The sequence below is a fragment of the Dermacentor silvarum genome, chromosome 4, assembly GCF_013339745.2.
Source record: "Dermacentor silvarum isolate Dsil-2018 chromosome 4, BIME_Dsil_1.4, whole genome shotgun sequence".
NCBI classification, from domain to species: Eukaryota; Metazoa; Arthropoda; class Arachnida; order Ixodida; family Ixodidae; genus Dermacentor; species Dermacentor silvarum.
This window is the reverse complement of record NC_051157.2, coordinates 33,678,992-33,699,530: the sequence shown is the minus strand read 5'-3', so window position 1 is coordinate 33,699,530 and position 20,539 is coordinate 33,678,992. Positions and strand designations below refer to the sequence as shown.

General features: G+C 52.9%; 2 protein-coding genes across 3 annotated transcripts in view; one reads left to right on the top strand and one right to left on the bottom strand.

Annotated features, from left to right (window-relative positions):
• Positions 1 to 20,539, top strand: part of LOC119449746 (peptidyl-prolyl cis-trans isomerase 7-like) — a 403,577-nt gene that overhangs the window by 86,780 nt on the left and 296,258 nt on the right. The window lies entirely within an intron of this gene.
• The window catches only part of LOC119449747 (Krueppel-like factor 3), a 128,548-nt gene that overhangs the window by 11,576 nt on the left and 96,433 nt on the right, over positions 1 to 20,539 (bottom strand). For both annotated transcript variants that reach the window (XM_037712996.2, XM_037712997.2), the window contains one exon: positions 17,359 to 17,561. In XM_037712996.2, the coding sequence (XP_037568924.1) occupies positions 17,359 to 17,561 (203 nt within the window). The remainder of the gene's footprint in view (positions 1 to 17,358; positions 17,562 to 20,539) is intronic.

The following is a 20,539-nucleotide window of genomic DNA, read 5'->3' as shown; positions in this document are numbered from 1 at the left end:
AGTCGCAACACCGCATTAGCCCCCCTCCGCCTTTCCACCGCGCACATCGATCAAATTGGCTAAGCCCCCTGTCTTTCCCTCCTTTTCCTCCTCCAGCAAGTTTCCAGTGTCGCTGCTGATGTCTTCACACACAAAAAAAAAAAAAAAAAAAAAAGAAAAAAAAAGAAAAGAAAAAAAAAAACAAGGGACGATGACAGAATAAATTTGTCAAAACCAGTTGTTAGTGCAGATAAGCAATGTATGAAGGGTTGCAGAGGACGCACTGAAAGTGCCAGGAAAATGGGGAGAAATGGGAAAAAAAAAAAAAAAAAAACGCACGTTTACCACGCAATGGGCGTACGTTGAAGAATCCCAGGTGGTCAAAATTAATCCGGAGTCCCCCACTACGGCGTGACTCATAATCATGCGGCCATTTTGGCACGTAAAATCCCAGCATTTAATTTAGAGTGCGAGGCGCAGCTCGTTCTGCTTACTAGTTGGTATTTATGCAATGTTGATAAAAGTTCCGAGAAAAGTAACGTAGCAGTAAACGATTACCATTGTGTAATTCCTCAATTGTTTCCGTAAGGCGGTAATTGGTAACTGTAACCAATAACATTTTTTAATGAAGTAATCGTGATTGTAATCGGTTACATTCTTTCTGTAAAGTGTACAAAAGTGGTTGTCACTGCGATCGCAGTATCTCCTCAAGGCATTCACATTTCGTCTGCTAACGAAACTGTTGGTAACACGCCGGGGAATCGAGCCTTGCGTTCAGTAGCTGCTGGAAGCAGCAGTCTGTGCTTCATGCGGCTACCAACCACACGCACTCGTCTGCGTGCACTTCAACGCGTCTCCGAGAAGCCGGGCGCTAGGAGAAGAGTTCTTAGAAGTCCAAAAAGCCGTGTGCAACGCAACCCCCTGTACGCGCGCGTACACACACACTTTATTTATTTATTTACGTAGTTATCGACATTCTTCGACGTCGTGGCGTCGTCTGATGGGTTTCCGTCCACGCGCACCTCTGGTGCATGCCAGCTACCGCAGACACATCTACGCAGGGGCGCAGACACGCATGCTGACGCCCGGACGACACGTGCGTGTGGTCACCGCGTACGGTGTTAAGAAGGGGTTTTTGCATTGCGCTCGTGCAATAAGATGAGGCACCCCCCGGGGTGTGATTGCGTCGCAGCAAAACGCCCGGGGCGGTGGTGCGCACCATCTCCGTCACGAGCACGCGGCGCCCTCACCTCGCTAACGGCGGCCAGCAAGCGCCCAGCCGCCGACAGGGCACGGGAAGGGGTGCAAAGGGGCACCACTGCAGCCTCGGGGCAGTGCCATGCTGCACGGCCGATTACGAAGAGACGCGCGGGACCGCTCACAGCACGAGCCGAAGAACAAGCTCGCGCGCGTGCGGTTGCGTTTCGCGCCCATCGGAAAACGGGCCGGGGAGGGGAAACGCCAGCGGCGGCTCGGATGCGCAGTGCATGGATCGTACGTCGTCCTTGGTGCGCGCGGAAGCCTGCGGCGACCCACATCTGCGTGCGCGCGCAAACGAGCAGCGATGAGCGCTTTCCTCGTTTCCGAAAGCAGTCTCCTCCCTCCCCAACCCGCGCGCGCGCGCAGGAGTCGTGGCCAGCGCCAAGCGCCGCGCACACGAGATTGGCGGCGGCCGGCTATCGAGCGCCCCGGGGTCGGCGCGGCGCGGCATCGCACCGAGCCGGCCCTGCCGCAGTCGTGTGTTTCGTGCGCGCCGATTCTATTTCGGTGCGCGGCGTATTCGATTTGCGAAACACGCCGCCGCCGCTGCTGCTGCTGTGCCGCGCGCTCGCGCGCTGCGGCCAGCGTCCCATTTAGCCGGCTGACCACGCGAGGTCAGCACGACGGGCCCCCTCCGATGCTGGCTGGCCCCGCGCGCGCGTGGTGCTCACGCCGCGCCTGCACTTCCGGACGCTCGACCTGCGCCCCCCCCCCCCCCCCCCCCATCCCCCCCTCCTCCCCTTCCACCCCGCTTTTATTCCAACCACCCCAAGCTCGAGCAGCGTGCGCTCGGTATACTAACCGCAAGCGCAGATCGCCGACGCCGCATTAGCGGTTTTCGTGCCGTTTTTAGAGGGCCACGCGTATGTATACTCCTCGGTTGCACTCTGCATCTGGAGCGATTGCAGATTCATTCCTCTGATTACGGAGTCGTCCTTCTTTTTCTTTCCAGGCTGCCCGGCTACTTCTCCGTCTCCTCCCTCCCCCCACTGCTCTCACGAGTCGATCTGCAGGTAAACCACAGGGCACGAGTTCGTGCCCCGCCCCGCTTTCCGCTTTTCTCCGGGCCCTCTTTAATGACGACAACGAACCGCAACAACGAAGCTTCGAGAATGAATTGCTTGGGAGTCGGATGAATGCGTAATGTGGATAAAAAATGCAACGCGCGCCGAAGCCAGTTCCCGTCTCAGTGCGCGATGGGGGTCCAGGGAAGAAATTTGGGACCAGTGATCATGCGAGGGACGATTCGCCACTATTTCCCGTGTTTCCTTTTTTTTTTTTTTTAACCTCGCGTCCTTCTATACACGGTGGCAGAAGATCGAAGTCCAGGCGCCCAGGGCACGACCGCAACAGACGACTTCGAACGCTCGCAATTCCATCGATTCTGTCTGGTGCCAGCGTAGACGGCGGCGTACGATTCTGTTCGCGTGACCTGAGCTCGATGCCGCTGAGTAGAATCATGGTTTGCTGAGGGAGGCACGCTTCCAGCGACGGTCGTTGCTTCAAATGACAAGCATGACAAGTTGTACGCAATTTGCCACAAGCTGTCACACGAGACAATCATCGACAAGTTGTGGAAACTCTATACCATACGCTTCTCGCACGCATAAGGAAAACGATTAGCAAGTACGAAAGTTGGGAAGCAATTAAAATATATATTTTAATTTGATACCAATGGACTCCAGACATGATATCGTTGTGACGTCATGACAGAGAGCTAGATTTCTAAATTAGTAGGCGTCGCGCAGCAATAAAGCCGCGTAAAGTGCGCAAGGAAGTGGCCGCGCATTTTTCTCACATTTATGCGAGAGACTGGACTGCTTTACTCACGGCGACATATTTGACGCGGAAAGAGACGTTCAGGCGGAGCCATTGCCGGCCAAGTATGCCAGAGTAACCACACCTATAAGCAACATCACCACCACCACACCGCCATCCTTCTCAATAAACTATATCTCTCAACAAACTACGAATGTTCACTCGGCCTCTACATGGCCAGACGAAGGATCGCACCGTGCCGTTAACTGCAACGCGGCTTTATACGTACACACGAACACAGTGTAGGACCAACGCCAGCATTCATAAAGCTTTTCGCTCGTAAGTGCCGATTTCCATTGGCCGGTCATCTTCGATCATTTGTGTCCGACATGATGACTGGCTGCCATCCGCTTTTATAACGAACAGTTTTGTAGCATAAGACTTTTTTTTTTTTTTGAATAAGGCCCGATAACACGTGTGACAAGCAAATAGCTCGTCGACGCGATTTCGCACCGGCTTTACGTATACACGCGGTCCTCAAAGATGGTGTAGGCAGCTGCTAAATTACGTTTCGAAACATTCCCCGATTTCCCGTTTCGAAGCATTCCCCCGTACGAAGAAAGTACCCGTACGTATCAACAAAATAGTTGTTGCGCTAGAACTGTTCGTAAGACCAAATGCCAGCCAATCGTGACGATCAACGTATCGGCCGCGACCAATGGCGAAGAGCACTTAAGACTGAAAAGCATTGTGAATTCTGTCCAAGAGGTATCGGAACAGAAACGCACGTTATACAAACGCCTCCTGCGGAGCACACGCGCTTGAACGCGAACGCTTTTCGCAGGTGTCAAACCCGAGACCTTGCTAAATAGCATGCGCGCCACCAGAGGTTACAAATGGGCTGCACGAGAAGTCGGGCGTATGCGCACGACAGCAACGCGCCGATCATCATTTGCATTTCCAGTAGTTTGCCCGCCGAACGACGTCGAGCGGAGCGGAGGCTATCAGATGCCCCGCGCCGGGAGCTCCGTGAACTCAGCGGACGGCCTTCGCCTCGCGCCTACAAGTCGTCGAAACCAGCTGCGGACCATGGAAAAGCACCGCAGCACACTGGGGCATCATCGACTGCAGCAGTATAAGGGTCAGCGGCGGGTGCAGGGGTAACGGTCCATAACTAACCGAAGCCATGGTTCTTGCTGCGGTACAGTCGATCATTTTGTCTTCTACCATTATCGTTCACCCGTCCTCCTATATCGTATACATCGCCGGAAGAAAGCGCCGTTCCACAGTGGGAGTGTACAGCGTAGGACAGGCGCAGTGGTTTGGCCTCCTTAGTGTGACGTTTTCGTACGCCTACAGCGCGAAATCGCAGGGACGGGCGGGAAGGACGCTTGCCTTGCCCCTTCATTGTGCGTCTCCGTGGTTCTGCGTTACAAACATACAAAAAGAAAATGTGACAAGGAACAATTTCCGACGAAGAGACAGGGCGATTGAGGAACATACGCGTTTGTCAAAACTGCACCACGCGCGCACCCGGGCGACAACTTTCCGCCAGTCAATCTGTTTCTGCAGTATACCTATAGGCAGAAAAACAGCCGGGGCGCGGCTCTTTCGGGCGAAGTGAAGGAAGAAGAATGCCGCTTGACGTCGGCGACGACAACGAAGAGCTCGAGTGGCGCGCGCGCTCGCCATGCCGCGAGCACACCCGGTGTATATCGCAGGTCCGCCCGTGCGCGGCGTTGCCCGCCGGCCACGCCGAGAAGCGACGACGACGACGATCTGTCGTTGTCGGCGTGCGTTCTCAGAGCACTGAGGGTGACGGACGCCTAGTTGCGCGTTCTCGTCTGGGCGTTTCCGGGAGGAGAAAAAGCGGCCTAGCTGGCTTATATTCGCGAGGCCCAGCCCAGCGCCGGCGCTCCGAAAGACGGTTGGAACTTTATCTGCTGCTATTATCCAGCTAACATGGGCATGCCCTCCGCTCGACTAATATCGTGCAGTGCAGTGGGAGCTACAGAGGTGGCGTCGGCCAATCACGGGGCCGAGTCGACGACCACGCTGTCATCGACACGCAGTAGCGAACCGCGCGGGGCTGGCAACTACAACAGCCGACGGTATACGACAGCCAAATCTGGCAACCAATCCCGAAATCCGCGGATTCCAGCGCTGCTGAAGTAAGGTTAAAGAAGATGCACGGGCAGATCGGTAGCGTCTGATAATCGCGTACCGATTGGACGACAACGTCATCGACGCGAAACTAGCGCGAACGCAAGTTAATCGCAGTGGCCAACGGTACCATATACGTACACAGTCGAACCCGGATATATCGAACCCACTATAACGAATTATTGTGTATAACGAAGAGCAGTAAAATCCTCTTGAAAACTTTTGAATGAAATTTTTATTTTATATATCTAATTACCTATATATCGAACTTTTTTGTGATCCCCTTCAGATTTGATAACATACAGGTTCGAATGTATATGACAGCCGACGAAACCGCAGCCAAAGCACGGCCAGAGACCACGCGCGCGCGCTCGCGCGGACTGATTCAGCGACTGTCTGCAGCAAGCTGACGCCGCGCTCCCACTTCAAACAACGCTGCACCGCCGCCGACTCCTCGCCGCGGCAGGGGCTCGGCCCGGGGCGTGGGGTGGGGGGGGTGCGCGCACCGTATACTTTCCCCGCAGCGCGCAAAGCAGAAGAGCCACTTCCGGCCAAGGGAGGGCGGCTGCCGCGGCATTTGCATGGGCACGCGCTCCGTGCAAGAAGAAGCACGCCCCCGGCAAACCGGTCCCCCTGCCAGACCTCCGTGACCCAGTGGTGCCCCCTCCACCCGCCGCCGCCGCCGCATCTCTCTTTTCTTTTTCGTGCCGGCGAGCGCGCGCGAAATCTCCGGCCGTCGGACGGACTCGGTCGCCCACCGCGGGCGCGCACAACAACACGGCTTCGCTCACGTGCCGCATTATTTACCATCCCGCGCGGCGTTACGAGGCCACGTTCGCGATGGGCCCAGCAGTAAAAAAATCGCGGCTGCATGCAGCGGGCAGCTCGCAAGCCTCGCACGCGCGCCGATTTAATCCGGTTTTCATGTAATCGTCCTGGCCGCCTCGCAGCGTCTCGCCGAATGAGGATCGAGCGGCTCTAAATTAGCCCGCCGACGCATTTGCTAGCCGGGACACGTTCATTCGTATACACTCGAGGAAATCTCAATGCCCATCCGGACCGCAACGCAAGAAGGGATTGAAGCGTGCAAGGAGGGAAAGCCGGTCATCTGTGGCCTGACACACGTGCAACGCCCCCCCCCCCCCCCCCCCCCCCTCACCGCGCGCGCCGTCTATTATTTACCCTTGTGCATTTTTCTTTTCCTCACTGAGACGTTACTTTCTCCGCTTGCTCGACTTCCCTCTTCTCGTTCTACAGCTGTCTTGCATTCATTTTACTTCTCTTCCTGCGTGATACGTCTTCTAATTCGTTTACCCATACAGTGCACACGCCGCGGTAATTCCTCAGACCACATTCATGTATTTAAACAGAAACAGAAACGTAAAAAAAAGAAGAAAAAATTAAACACGAGGCAGCATGCATGCAGCAGACCTTCTTTAGGCAGTGCACTTCCGCGCCTATCAAGAATATGGTGGCCAGCATAACCAGTTCACCGAATGTTCGACTATCTTTTTTCTCTCTCTCTCTTTTCCCGCATTTAATTCTTGTCGAATTCACCGCCGCACGCGGGGCTCTCACCAGGAAGTAATTGGTCTAGTTTAATCACGCATGAACAGTGCGCGCTGTCATGCCGGAGTTACCGGACATACATGTCTGCAGACCTTTCGCTGCTTTAATCGCGCGCGTTTTCTCTCACATGTATACTTGACGCTAAAGAGCGTATGTCGACACGCTTTCTGACGCGCAACAGTATTCGAAACCGCGCTGTACTACGAGAGGACGAGTCTGTCGCCGGGTACGACGCTGAACTTCAACCAACTCTGGCTTTCTTGTCATCAAATACATAGAGGAAAAGAAACACTGCACACGAGCAAGTGCGACAGCGCCCACCACTGTTACCGCTCTCACGTTCACGCGGATGGTAATGCGTAACTGCCCCTGTTAGGTCCTTGGCACAGTGTCCTGTGCGAGCTTGCATCCTTCCTTGTCGATGCGAGGCGGAGTGTAATACGTTGGCTTACCTCATCAAAAACGTTCTGGGCCTTGAACATTACTCAATAAATTGTGCGTATATATGTGTATATATCGCCCGCGCGTCACGCTACACTGGGATCGATAAGACTTGTTACCAGTACGGCGCGCCGCCGTGTGCCTGCGAAGTGCCTGGCGCACTGTGATTGAGCCAAGAGCCCAATTACTCGTCCAACAGGCGCCGCCGTGTCTCTTTGGCAATGGCCGCTGCGAAGTCTCGCCCCAATCCAAACTTGTCGACGACTTCATCCATACACGCTCACCCCTTTTCCTCATCAGTACGCCGGTCTGCGCGAAGCAGAAGAAACTTTTGGGCTTGGTCCAGCATTGTGGGATACGAGACCTCGCAGGGCCGTGCCCGCCGTCCCGTTCGTACAAGCGGAGCCGGTTAAGGTGGATCTTGCAAGGTGCCTCGTGCATAGCATGCGCAGCAGAGCAGGGCAGCGTGGGCTGCGGGCGGAGCTTTGAGGTATACCGGCTGGGAAGGATCTGAAACCAGCGACCTCCAATGTCTTGACCCTGTTTCTTCGTTTCAAAGACCACCCTTTCGTTTGATTCGCTTATGCCACGAGTTATTATTACCTGTGGCAAGAAATACGGCCTCTCCGAAAAAGCCGTACCGTTGTAGCAATGTGTCGTCATTCTCCTGCGGATCACATGTCCGCCATCTTATAACTTGCCGAATAAAATCAATGCAGCATCGTGGAAGCTACGGAGTGCGCTTTGGCAATCCTAATAGAGCACGTAAGAAAGCAGTGCATCACTCAAGACGGTAGTACTACCCACCATGACCACCCATCATGGACCATCATGGCCCAATCTCGGAGGTCGATGCACCCACATAATAAACTCTATGCTATGTCACCCAAGCGCAACGTGTGACCCTCAAACGTCCCGCGGCATTTTTTTTTCTAAGACGCTTAGAGTTCTTGAGAGCCATTACACATGGTGGCCGTGTGGGTATCTCATCCGTGTGTATCCCTGTCATCTGTGTACCTGTACATCTATGACCACATCGCTGCGACAATGTCTCTATCAGCTCTTTGGAGCTCGGTGTATAGTGTATTGTGATGCCTGTTCTCACCTTTGATATCTATCTATCTATATTATCCTGCTGTAAATGACCACACGCGGGATCTCACTTACTCGTATTAACCCTCTTCGTGATTAATTTTCGGAACGTTTGACGTCTCTTCTTATATCACCATTAATTTATTGTGCCTACCAGGAAATTGACTCACCAGTGTAAGGAGTGTACATCTCCGTCTTTCGCTTTAATTGTAACATTATTATTACGAAAAAAAAATACAGCCGGGGTTTCCGTACCGTCGAGCGAAGTTAAAGGGGACAAACAAACGCAGCGGGTCTGCAACAAATACAACCTCGCCTATACAGCAGAGGTTGACTGACGAGAAAAGGCCTTCCGCGGGCGCTGCACAGCATTTCAGCAAGACAAAAACCGTGTAGTTAACCTCGTTTCCATCTTGCTACGACAACACTCGCACGTGGCCCGGTGGTGTGTCCCTCCCGCGAGGGGGGCGACGGTACGTGGCCGCGACGGGTGAGGCATCGCCCGAACGGGCTCCGGTGAAGCCCAACGAGGGCGGCGGCGAGCCGCTAGAAGAGACGCGGGCGAGACACACACACACACACGCACACACACACAAGCACGCCCGCGGGCCTGCGTCGGGCGGGCCCGTGTTTTCTCAAAGGAAAGGCAAGGCCCCGGGCGGGCAACGCCAAGCGGGTGTGTGGGGTTGCAGGGTGGGGGGTGCACGACCAGCGACGGCGGCGCCGCGCAATGTTCCCACCCGCGCCGAGCGACTCACGGCGAACGCGCGCAGAGGCGCGCGTAAACCGAGGGACCTACATAGGAAGCGTCAGTGAAAGATTTCGGCGCGAAAAAACGCTCGGCGGTCGCGAGACAAGGTGTGTGCACGCGGGAGGAACCAACGTAACCACCTATAGGACGAACGCTCTCTGCGGGGAGTCGAAAAATGCGCTGCAATAATACGCCGCGGTGCCCTATTACAAAACATCGCGCCCAGCGTCCTAATTTTACTCTCGCTGGCGTCGTTAACTTTACGCTGTGGTTCCATTGCAGGGGACCGACGGCCCTTCAAATGACAAGGTCTTCTCGGGACCGAGGAAGATTCAGAAATGAACGCGGAAAGATTGAAACAAACGCGAGCCCCCCGGCCGGGCAGGCATGCTGATAACAATACTATATTACACTGGTCTCTTTTATTATTATATTATTCCCTCATGATTGGGTGACACGCGGAAAGGAACTGTTGTACACGGCACCAACGTATCAACCCTTTGTTGACGATTGAAAACAAACGTTGCCAGGAAGAGTTCCCGCGCAGCAGGCGCTATAATCCCAAACAGAAGTGTGTACCTGTAGCCCAAGCGGAGACGGGCTATCTTTACTTTCAGCTGCAAAGGCTTACGGGGTGAAGGTGCCGCGACAAAGATGTATTCTAGTTCAATTTGGGCGTTCGGCTTCTACACTCGTCGGTTGCCGGCTTTTACGCTCGTCGTAGGCGACGGTTGCCACTTACTATACTGCAGACATTAATTACAAGATGCGTGCTTGGGTTCCACGGAAATTAGGCGTTGTCACTGATGCCATGCCACAGAAAGTTTCAACCATATGAAACCAACCGACAATGGAGCGAAATAAGACATAGAGGAAATTGACCCTGTCTTGTTATATAGAATCAATTATAAATAAGAGGCAATCTTGCAATAAGCTTAATTCACATTCTTATTAAAGAAAATGGGAAATAAAAATGGAACGAAAGCCAGCCAACTTGCCGCCGGTTGAAGCCGAACGCACAATCTCCGCATGGGCATACATGCCATCGACGGCCCTCCCCACCGTATACTTTCATGGGTAATAATGTACAGCCGCGTGCAATATGAACTGCAACACGATGCCCGACGCCCCAAAATTACACGGCCGCGCCGACATGCGAAAAATTGGTTTCATCAATACCTGCAATAAGAGTGGCGTTCAGTTCTCCATTTTTACAGCGAAGCTGTTTATGGCAAGGTTCCGTGCATTTTCCGTGTCCGTCAAAAAATCTGCGTGCGCAAAAAGTCAGCTCGCGAATTTGATGCAAAATCGCTTCATTCTATGCAAAAGCTTATACGTCTCACCACTTGGATATGCATTTTCAGAAGATAGTTATCAATAGGCACCATTTTCAAGATCAGTAGACTCTCAGGTAGATAATAAGGGTTTCTCAAAGATTTGCCGCAGTGCGACCCACGTCGGCCATGTGTACGCTCGCACCACCCTCTCTTTGTCGTCGTTCCAAGCGCTTGCGTGCAGTTTCTTTCCGCTCTCTCGGCGTGGCGGTACTGTCGCACGTGTCTACTTTCCGCTAGGTGGCGGTCCCGTCGCGCGCGTCCAGTTTCCTCCGGCTCCCGGATGTGGCGGTAGTCTTCCACGCGAATATACTCCGCCGATCAAAATAAAAGTGTGTATGCGTGTGTATTCCTTCGGGATGATCGCCGTCACCGCTCAAGAGAACTAAAATTTGCGCATATCTTTGATCTAAATTCTGTCACCTCTATGTCGTGTGCTAAACTGCTTCGCTGGTAATCCAGCTTCACAGCAGTGGAGAGGCGCGTGATTTTTTTTTTTTTTTTCGTATGTCAGCGCCGGCGTGCAGTCTTGAGGCCCCTTCAAACACGGGCACCCTGCGGAAGTTCACATCGCACGCGACTGTACATGCATTAAGCCTAGTGCTGGGAATGTTAGCCAGCGTCACTCACGGCCACGGAATGGTGCATCCTTTTAACCGCAGGCGTCCGTAGTACGTGAATTTGGGAGCAGGCAATGCTCGTACGCTATGACAACGCAGCCACTTTAGCCAGATGGCTTGTTTCAACTTCCTACGAGATTTGGCGACGTCAGCCTCTTGATTACGACGGAAACGAAACCTGAACAGCAACATACGCGCGCCCGTTTCAAGGTTTGCTTGAACTTGATAAGCACTCGCCGTAGTAGCCCATTTGGCGATATGGCACTGCGCTGCTGAGCTCGAGGATGCGGGTTCGATCCCGGCCGCGGTGGCCGCATATACGATGGGTTCGGAATGCAAAAGCACTCGTGCACCGTGCATTGGGTACGCGTTAAAGAACCCCGGGTGGTCATAATTAATCTGGCGCCCCCCACTATGGAGTGCCTTATAATCAGATCGTCGTTTCGGCACAAAAAACGGCATAACTTGATAAGCGAAGCTTATCACGCATATGGCGCAATACGAACGCGCACAGCGCGTGTAAGGTTGTACTATATAGGTATATGAAGAACTTAAGAGCGCTTCCTTCGAGTTGAACGACGACTAGAGGACATCGTGAACGTGCGCGCAGCGCCTCCTACAAGATACGATTCCTCCGCTCGATAGCTCATGTGATCTGGCGCTGCTGTCAGTATAACAAGTTTGAGCGCCCGGTGGTTATATAATTAAAGCTGCCAGAGTCGAGACTCGATCTCGTTATGCAATGAGCGAGAAGCAGGACGCCCTGACTGTACCGCACAAGAAAAACACCTCAACTACTCCGCGGCAGAAGCATATCAGCGTCACCAGGCGGTGTCTTCCAAAGAATGACCAAGCCCAATGCTGCATATATATCCTCTGTGGTCTGAGGAGAACCAGTACATTCAGCAGCTCGTAACACATCCCTCGTGGTCGTGTGTACATGCATGGGCGTGCCCGTATCGACTCGGGGGCATTTGCTCGCCGAAGGAAGGAAAAATCCCGTAACGCGAGCGCGCGCACCACGCCCCGACTCGTCGTGTCGCGAAATGGTGCTTCCACAGAATCTCGCAGGAAAATCGCCGTAATAAAATTCCATTAGCCTACAGTTTTCCTGTACTCGGTGCGCGCGTGTCCGGGAGTCTACACTACTGCGCACTAGGACGTCTGATTCTTGTACCACTGGCTGCTGGCTGGGTTTTGCGTCTGATGAAGTGCGTCTGATGAAGTGCGTCTGATGAAGTGCGTCCGATGAAGTGCGTCCGATGAAGTGGTTGACAACTAACGAAGGGATCGCCAAATTAAAGAAAAAAAAGAACGAGAGAGAGAGAGAGGAAGTGGCTGTTGCATTACTACAAGAGCGGGGTTCCCATAAATCTGTTCCTCTGAAAGATTAGCTTCTCGATGCCATCGCTGTTATACAGTTTTCTATCATGAATTCATAAGTGCACGTGGTCGGCGCCCGTCCGCCAGGAACGGCCCACGCGTTAGAAGCCTTTCCATCAGTGGGAGAAAAAGCTGTTCTCTGGACTGTTGCGCGTTATAGTACAAAGCGTACTGCAGGATGCCACTTCTGCAGTGCTTCTGAGCGGTGGCTCACGCGTATTCACAACAGGGCCTTCCTTATAGTGACGCCCAGGGAGCTCTCGTTGGAAGCAGAACGAACGCATAGACCCAACTTTGGACCGGACTGGACAATGGACGCGCATCGGACAATGTTGGTCCGAAATTGTCCCTGCTTACAGTGCTACTTGAGATACGAACGCACTTATGAACCAAAAGCCGGGATCTTTATACAGCCAGATGCACACCGCTCAGATTCGCTCCAGAACATCTACGGCGATGGATGTCTCCGCGAAGACACGCTGCGACGTATACCTTACAAAATATCTGGCCAAAAGAGATTTCTTCGGGGTTGCGGTTTCGGCGTTCTTACTGGAGCAACCGATGCACTAGAACGAGATGATGTCCGCGTGCAGGGAATCAGTGAACGCGCTTCCATTCAAGTCACCTCGCAGCCCCATGGACACCGCATGGAATCCTCCTCTCGGGAAGCAAAGCTCGCGCGAACGCGCATCATACGTATACACGTATATGGTACCATTCCGCATATTACGTGCACGGACTGCAGGCCTCGTTAACCGACTCGGTACCACGCAAAAAGGAAGAAAAGAAAGAGGAGATGGAAAGAGGGGACTTCCGCACCCCACGGCATGCGTCCCTCGCTTATTATTATTACTTTTTTTTTTCGCCCTCCAGCTCGCCCGGGCCCGCTGTGGTGCTAATAAGCGAGAGACCTCCGGAGACCCGAGGAGAGCGCGCGCTCGAAGGAAGAGCGGAAATTGTTTAGCGCGGGATGCTGCGGCGCGGCGTCGGTTTCGAGACAATGGCCGGGCGCGCCTTCGCGCACACAGCCAGCGGCCGGCCGGCTCGCCCCAGCAAGCGCGGGGCGCGGCTGACGCCCACGCAAACGCGCCGTCGTTTCCTGGGCTCGCCCCGCGCGCCGCACGCGTTGCATGCACGCGGTCCCGCCGTCGCATCAATTACGCGCACAAGTGCCCGCTGCTCGCAATTACACCCGCCGCCGCCGCCGCGCGCGAGCCGCAGTATATGTACTCGATTAGAGGCGCTATGCATGCAGAGAGGGAGGGCAAAGGCATCGGCGCTCGCTGGCTGGCGCAGCCCCGCCAGTTTTGGGCCGAGTAATGGCTCCCTAACAGGCCGAAGAGCTGACAGGATTCTGGGTAAACAGCGACGGCGATTCGTTAGGCGAAGCAGCAGCAGCCGCGATGAATGGCCACCGCCGCTAATAACAATGATCAATCGATCAGGCAAGTGTATACGCGTTGCGTCCGCCAGCAGTCAACAGTCCGCCGACTAGTGCCCTGCTAGGCGCGAGAGACGTTTACGGGCAGAAAGAAAAGAAAGAGGGCAATAAATACTAACAAGTGTCGTTAGAACTGTCCGATCAGTGGTGGCTGTTTGCGGCCGTATACGCTCGTCCAGGTGGTGATACACAAGAGAGCATGGGAGGATGATGATGCCATTTTCTGTGATGGCCGTTAACTGAAACTCGTGAGAAGCAGCCGCGCCGGCAGCAGGTCCAACGAACCACTGATGATTCACAGGATGCCCACCGACAAGTTGTTCTGTGAGGTCGATAGAATGGCCCAATGCTCCAAACCTAAAAACCTGGGGCCGTGACGGATGTCGCCACACCGAAGAGGCCTCCGGATTAATTTTCAATATCCACGGTTTCTTTAACGTTTACTGAAATATCTCGCTGAAACAAACGCTCTCGCAATACGCATTCATCGCAATTCTACCTCCGTGACCAGAAATCAAAACCGCAACATCGCACGTATATATGGCAACGGAACGCCATTACCGCTCACTAAGCCATTTGTTTCATCCAGAGAGCTTTATTTTTTGTGTGCACGCCTTTCGGTAAGCTAAAACTTACCGCTCTGAAGACGTATACGCGCGATGCAACCTACTTCGCGGTAATTTGCGCAGAAAGAGGAGTTGGGCCCGCCTGTTACCCGCCCGCTAAAGACGACAAGAGGAGGAGGAGTGTATCACGCAGCTTGCAACAACAATGCGCGCTTAATATAGCCTCGTGCTGCGGGGTAGTTGCAGTGCAAATGAAGTTATTGCATGCAGATCATCTCGCATTATTATATACCACACACTGCCTACGGCACGGCCACAGTGCATCACCGTCACCTCAGGCTGGAACCAGAAGAGGGTCACAGTGCACCACAGAAAGCAAGTTCACATGCCATCCACGCCGGTGCGCGGTTGATTCAGCGCATCACAAGTACGCACTCGTGCGCGACCCAGCTCCTATTCGAGCCTCGTACGTGCGTTACTAGCGCGATTAAATACTACTGACACAGAGGTCAAACCCCGTGTGCGTTGGCCGGTGCGGGACGTGCCCCACCATTAACTCTTCCGCGTCGGCTATAGCTCTCATCATGGTTGAAGGTATTTTGGTTATGTGGCCATCGCGGCAGAGGAAAAGAGTCGCACGCTTCCGCCTCGCTTATTGAGATGAAAGGACCCGAAACTGCTTCCTTCCTTCCTCCGAAACGTGCTACACGGAGAATGGATTGCCGCCAATCTTACTGCAATCCGCATCTCCTGTTCTATACTCTCCTGGATTTCGTCTCTTCTACCTGCTGTCTACATAACGAGGCTTAAGGAACAGCGCATAAGGGCAGAAATCAGCGTGATTTATTGCTGCTATCGCAAGTGCAACCCTATCTTTCACGGCGCGGCTGAGCCACAACAAGCCAGTCAACCAGTCCGATCAATGAAAGCTATGCCCTCATAGACCGCTCGTATGAAAGCAATTTCGATTAACGCAGAATCGAAACAAACGAGGATTAGCCCAACCACGGCGGTTGGTAACTGCTAAATCGGTAGCCCAGAGCCAGTCCCATTTTCGTGTAGGAAACAAAGCAAAGACAAAGATATAGCCGTCGGCATATCCACAGAAAGCCATACAACGCAGGTCACCGTTGCTTCGGCTGCCTCCTTAACAGGTATTAATGATCCTATGCTTCAGTATAGGCACATCGAAATCCTATACGCACGTCAGCGCTCACTCATTGTCAAAAGGCGTGCTGATCCCGCGCCTTCTCGCAGAAAGAAAAAGCCAGCGAACAACGTTCTGTACAAAACATATGCACTGTTTACAACAAATTCACTGCATGTATACGTTGCCCTCTGGAAGACGCGCCTGGGACCACGCGAACAGACTACATATCGAGCACACGTAGTAAATAAAATGCGCGTTGCTTCGCTGTGTCGGCGCTGCAACGAAGCCCATGAGTGAAGTCCAGGAACATTGCGGAGGGAAACGCGCAAGCAGTTTGTGACAGTGACCGAGCATAGCGGCTGTTGATCGTCATGGGCCAAACTACCAGATCACTAAAAAGGACTGCGTGCTTATAGAGCCGTGACGTCATGCGCGTATCCGACAGCCTATATAATTCAGTGGGGGACGCGGGTGACGTTTCGCCGGATAAATTTTCCCCCAAAGTACATTTTGCAATTGCAACATCAATTGTCTGACGTGACTGTGAAGCGATTGCCGTGACTGGCATGACTGTCCGACATGGCGCGACCGACTGATGTGACTGACGTGACTGATTGATGTGACTGGCATGACTGACTGACATTACTGGCTGACGAGTGGCCAACCGACCGACCGATCGACGGACCGACCAACCGACTGACTATAGGTTGACTGATCGACAAACCGAATGATTGACATACTGATGTGGCGGAGTAATGTGGCTGGAGTGACTGACTGATGTGACCGACCAACTGCCAAAGTGATCGGTCGACCGACCGGCCGACTGATGTGACCGACCAACTGACAAACTGACCGGTCGACCGACCGGCCGACTGATGTGACCGACCAACTGACAAACTGACCGGCCAACTGACCGGCCGACTGATGTGACCGACCAACTGACAAACGGTCAGGTCGACCGACCGGCCGACTGATGTGACCGACCAACTGCCAAACTGACCGGTCGACCGACCGACCGGCCGACTGACCGACCGGCCGACTGACCGACTGATGTGACCGACCAACTGACCGGTCGACAGACCGGCCGACGGACCGACTGATATAACTGCCGTGACTGACGTGACGGACTGATAGGATTGGCGTGACTTACTGAGTGGTAAAACTATCGAACGACAAGCTGATTGGCTAATGTCACTTACTGAGTGGTAAAACGATCGAACGACAAGCTGATTGACTAATGTCACTTACTGAGTGGTAAAACGATCGAACGACAAGCTGATTGACTAATGTCACTTACTGAGTGGTAAAGTGGTAAAACGATCGAATGACAAGCTGATTGACTAATGTCACTTACTGAGTGGTAAAACGATCGAACGACAAGCTGATTGACTAATGTCACTTACTGAGTGGTAAAACGATCGAACGACAAGCTGACAGACTGATGTGATTGGCGTGACTGACGTGAGCGACTACCACGACTGACGTGAGTGAGTGAGTGAGTGAGTGAGAGTGAGTGAGTGACTACCACGACTGACGATGAGAGTGAGCGAGTGAGTGAGTGAGCGTTTTTATCCGGCGTCTAGCTCAGTGCACCTCCTGGGCTCCACTGTATAGTTGAGACACCGTGGCGGAGTGCTCTACAGACGACCGATGCGCGGGCGCTTCTGCATTCCTTCGCGCTGAGACCGAGAATCGAACCCGCAACCACCTTTGGCTCGCAGAGTATAGGCCTTTCGCAGATGACGTCACACTCAACGCGTGCAGGTCTTCCGTTACATAACTGAAATCGATATACGCTGGAGAGTGGGCGGTGGTCTCGAAGGGAGCGAACTTTGGTCAGCCCGGGCGTACCTGTGTGCGTGCGCTTGTGCGCCTTGAGGTGGGAGCTCTTGGTGTAGACCTTCTGGCAGCCCTCGAAGTCGCACTTGTGCACCTTCCGGCGCCGCAGCGAGTCCGAGTCCGCGGCAACCGCGGCGGACGACGGAGGCCAGCACAACCTCGACGACACTGCGCCATTGCTCAGCGCCTGCGACGGTGGCTGCTGCTGCAGCGCCCTGCGATCGAACAGAACATTGACGTTCAGCATTACGCACTTACAAATTCCTTTCGCACACACGTAAAGCACCATTCGGCTGACAGTCCGCGAGAAAGTATAGTTCAGATGACTCGTAGAGACCTCATGCAAGAAGGGACTTCGATCCGACTTGTTCAAGCTTCGCCACTATGCCACCTAGAACAGAATTTTAAAATCGAATGTGACAGATGGCGCTTTCCCGCTTTTACAGGTAAATTTCTGGAAGAGGCGGGAATTACCTTCATGAGAAATCTCTATATTCTGGTAGCTAATTAGAAAGATTCCCTAATCGACATTTCAATCATTCATTTCAGGGCACATATTGAAATTGCGAAATTGATGCTGAACAGCAGCGATGTCGTGCCTGCGTCACACATACACCCTAAGACTTGCACTACTTCCGACATATCCGTCCCCGAAGACTTATGAAAAAATGAACTGTCTTTCCAGTTAAGATGCCGAATTGGTAGAGGTAAGTAAGCTTTCGTAGCACGTTTTCGGAAGTGGTGCTATATATAGTCTTAGGCTTTCTGCTAAGCAAACGTGACTTTACTATACCGATCGGTTTAAATTTCGCAATTTCAATGTGTGTCCTAAGAATGAAATTAAGAAGTTAATTAGTGAATCGTTTAAGTCGCTACCTCGACATTACAATTTGTCGTGCAAGTAATATTTAGGAAATTTGGCTGACCAGGCCAAATTGCGTTGTATGCCCTGTGCAATTTTTTTGTTTTAACGTTCTGCTCGAATTTAAACACACACTCACACAGAAAATACACACACATACACATACATCACGCTTGTATACACAGACGCCTTAGGTGGCGCGACCGCGCCTACAAGGAAACCAAGTTAGCACACTCCAAAGGCAAAGAGCAGTTGCAACTTTCACTCCAGTACTACAGTTGCGTGGCAGCGGCTGAGCAGCGGAAGTCGGCGCCACGTATACCACCAGAGCAATAGACTGTTCGAGCAAGTTCCATACTTCGAGCTTATCCTGTATATACGCTCTATCGTGGGATACTAGAGATCTGCAGACGCGCGTACCCACGTATTCTGCATCAAAGTGTGAAACGTGTAAGCTGCCTAAAAACGGGAGGCAATAGGAGTGACCATGATACGCAGTGGCGAAGCTATGCAGAGCATGACTGGATGCCTCAATGCAACTGTAACGTGACTGATCCGACGGGAAAGAAACGTCGAAGCTGGACCACGGCGTGCTCCGCAATTCCTGACGTCTCAACAGAACGCGTGCACGAACTAAGGCGGGACAAAGTGCATACAGGTCACGCGAGCGATGCGATGTAAAATAGGTAGTGAACGCTGCTTTTGTGCGCGCAACGGCAGTTCCCCGTGAACGTCAGCGCCCTTAGGTGGACGCCGCAGGCTTCGCCTGTGTAACTGTGGTGCAGTAGCGCTGTGGAGCTACGCTCGTGTAGGGTAGCTGTCGAAGGACAACTAACAAAGTGCTGTCGCGTGCCGCACGCCTCGTTTGACGGCACGTCAAAATGCTCGAAATGTTTGCCTTTTCTCGCTGTGAATTCTCACCTCGTGAGAGAGAGAAAACCCACAACTCTCGTATCGAAACAGCTTGCCACATCTTTGAGCCTTGGACATGACGAAGGGAATAGGTTTAAACGTCACATCGTTACGTATACGGAGTAACTCGCATACAGTCGAACCCGGATATATTTAACCCACATGTAACGAATTATTGTGTATAGCGAACAGCAGTAATATCCCCATGAAAATTTTTGTATAAAAAGCTTTATTTTATATAGCGAACTTTTTTGTGATCGACGTCAGATTCGATATATCCAGGTTCGACTGTACACAATTCGCTCACCCTGTTCACATCGAGCCAGAGGCCACGCACTAATTTGACGTCCGAGACAACGTCGTTCGTATCGGTCGAATTACACACGGTCGTCTGTCCTGTGGCCGCTGTAGCTATTCGCACGCACAGTATGCTAGCTTTCTAGCATAATAAGCGTTTGCTGCCTCTGTCTGTTCAATATAAGTGAGCAGCGGCGGGCTTTCAAAGACGATACTCACTAGCTCAGCCCAAGTTGACGGACTCAGCTCGTCGATTCATCGGAGTGTTTTGAGCGATGAATTCCTCTGAAGATGGACACCGCCTCTCCGGCCCGTACATCCCGATGCAGGTCGACACTTCGAGCAGTATTCACCGCAGAACCGAGCTGGTACGAGCAATACTTCTTCAAAGACTCGCGCGCCTGTACTCTTTTTTTTTTTTTCCACAATGGGCTCGAACAAAAGCTCTTCCACCGCTCCAGCGCGCGCATGCCTGCAGCTCTGCGCTTGGCAGGTTACACATCGCCATTTCTTTTTATCTTCTTCTCCCACCCGAGTGCGCGTGGATGCACAGCCGAGAAAAAGAGACGAGGCGACCGCTGAAGCAAGCAGCGCAAATGGAGCTGGCATGGCCGAGCGCCCACCTCGGCCGCAGCGGACCGAAGCAGTGAAAAAAACAAGAAAATAAATGAAGAGTTCAAAGAAAAGAAAGAAAGAAAGGAAAAGAACTCTCAGAGACGAGGGCGGCGTACCTGTCACTGTGACGGTTTCGCAGAGTCGGCGCCCGGCCGCGTACGCGCTCACACTTCGAGCTACATTTTCACCCGCGAATCACGGTGCCATATCAGTTTCAATTCCCTTCGCTCCAGGGCAGCTCTTTGCGAGGTATTGCAAGCTGTTGGCTCGCTTTGTCGCCCTTGCATGCTCTTGCAAAGTATGTGCGGTGCCCCATAAACAAACCTCGGCCGCAGACCCAAGGTGTGTTGCCCTGAGACGCACACTTTCTCACTTCGGGGACGAGAGTTCTTGCCTCGACGACAGATTATTACCTTCAGAAGAAAAAATCACGAACACTGGGCGTTCGTTTAATAAGCAGTGTTACATATGCACACTGACGAGACCTAGTGAAAGTGTATAGCGGAC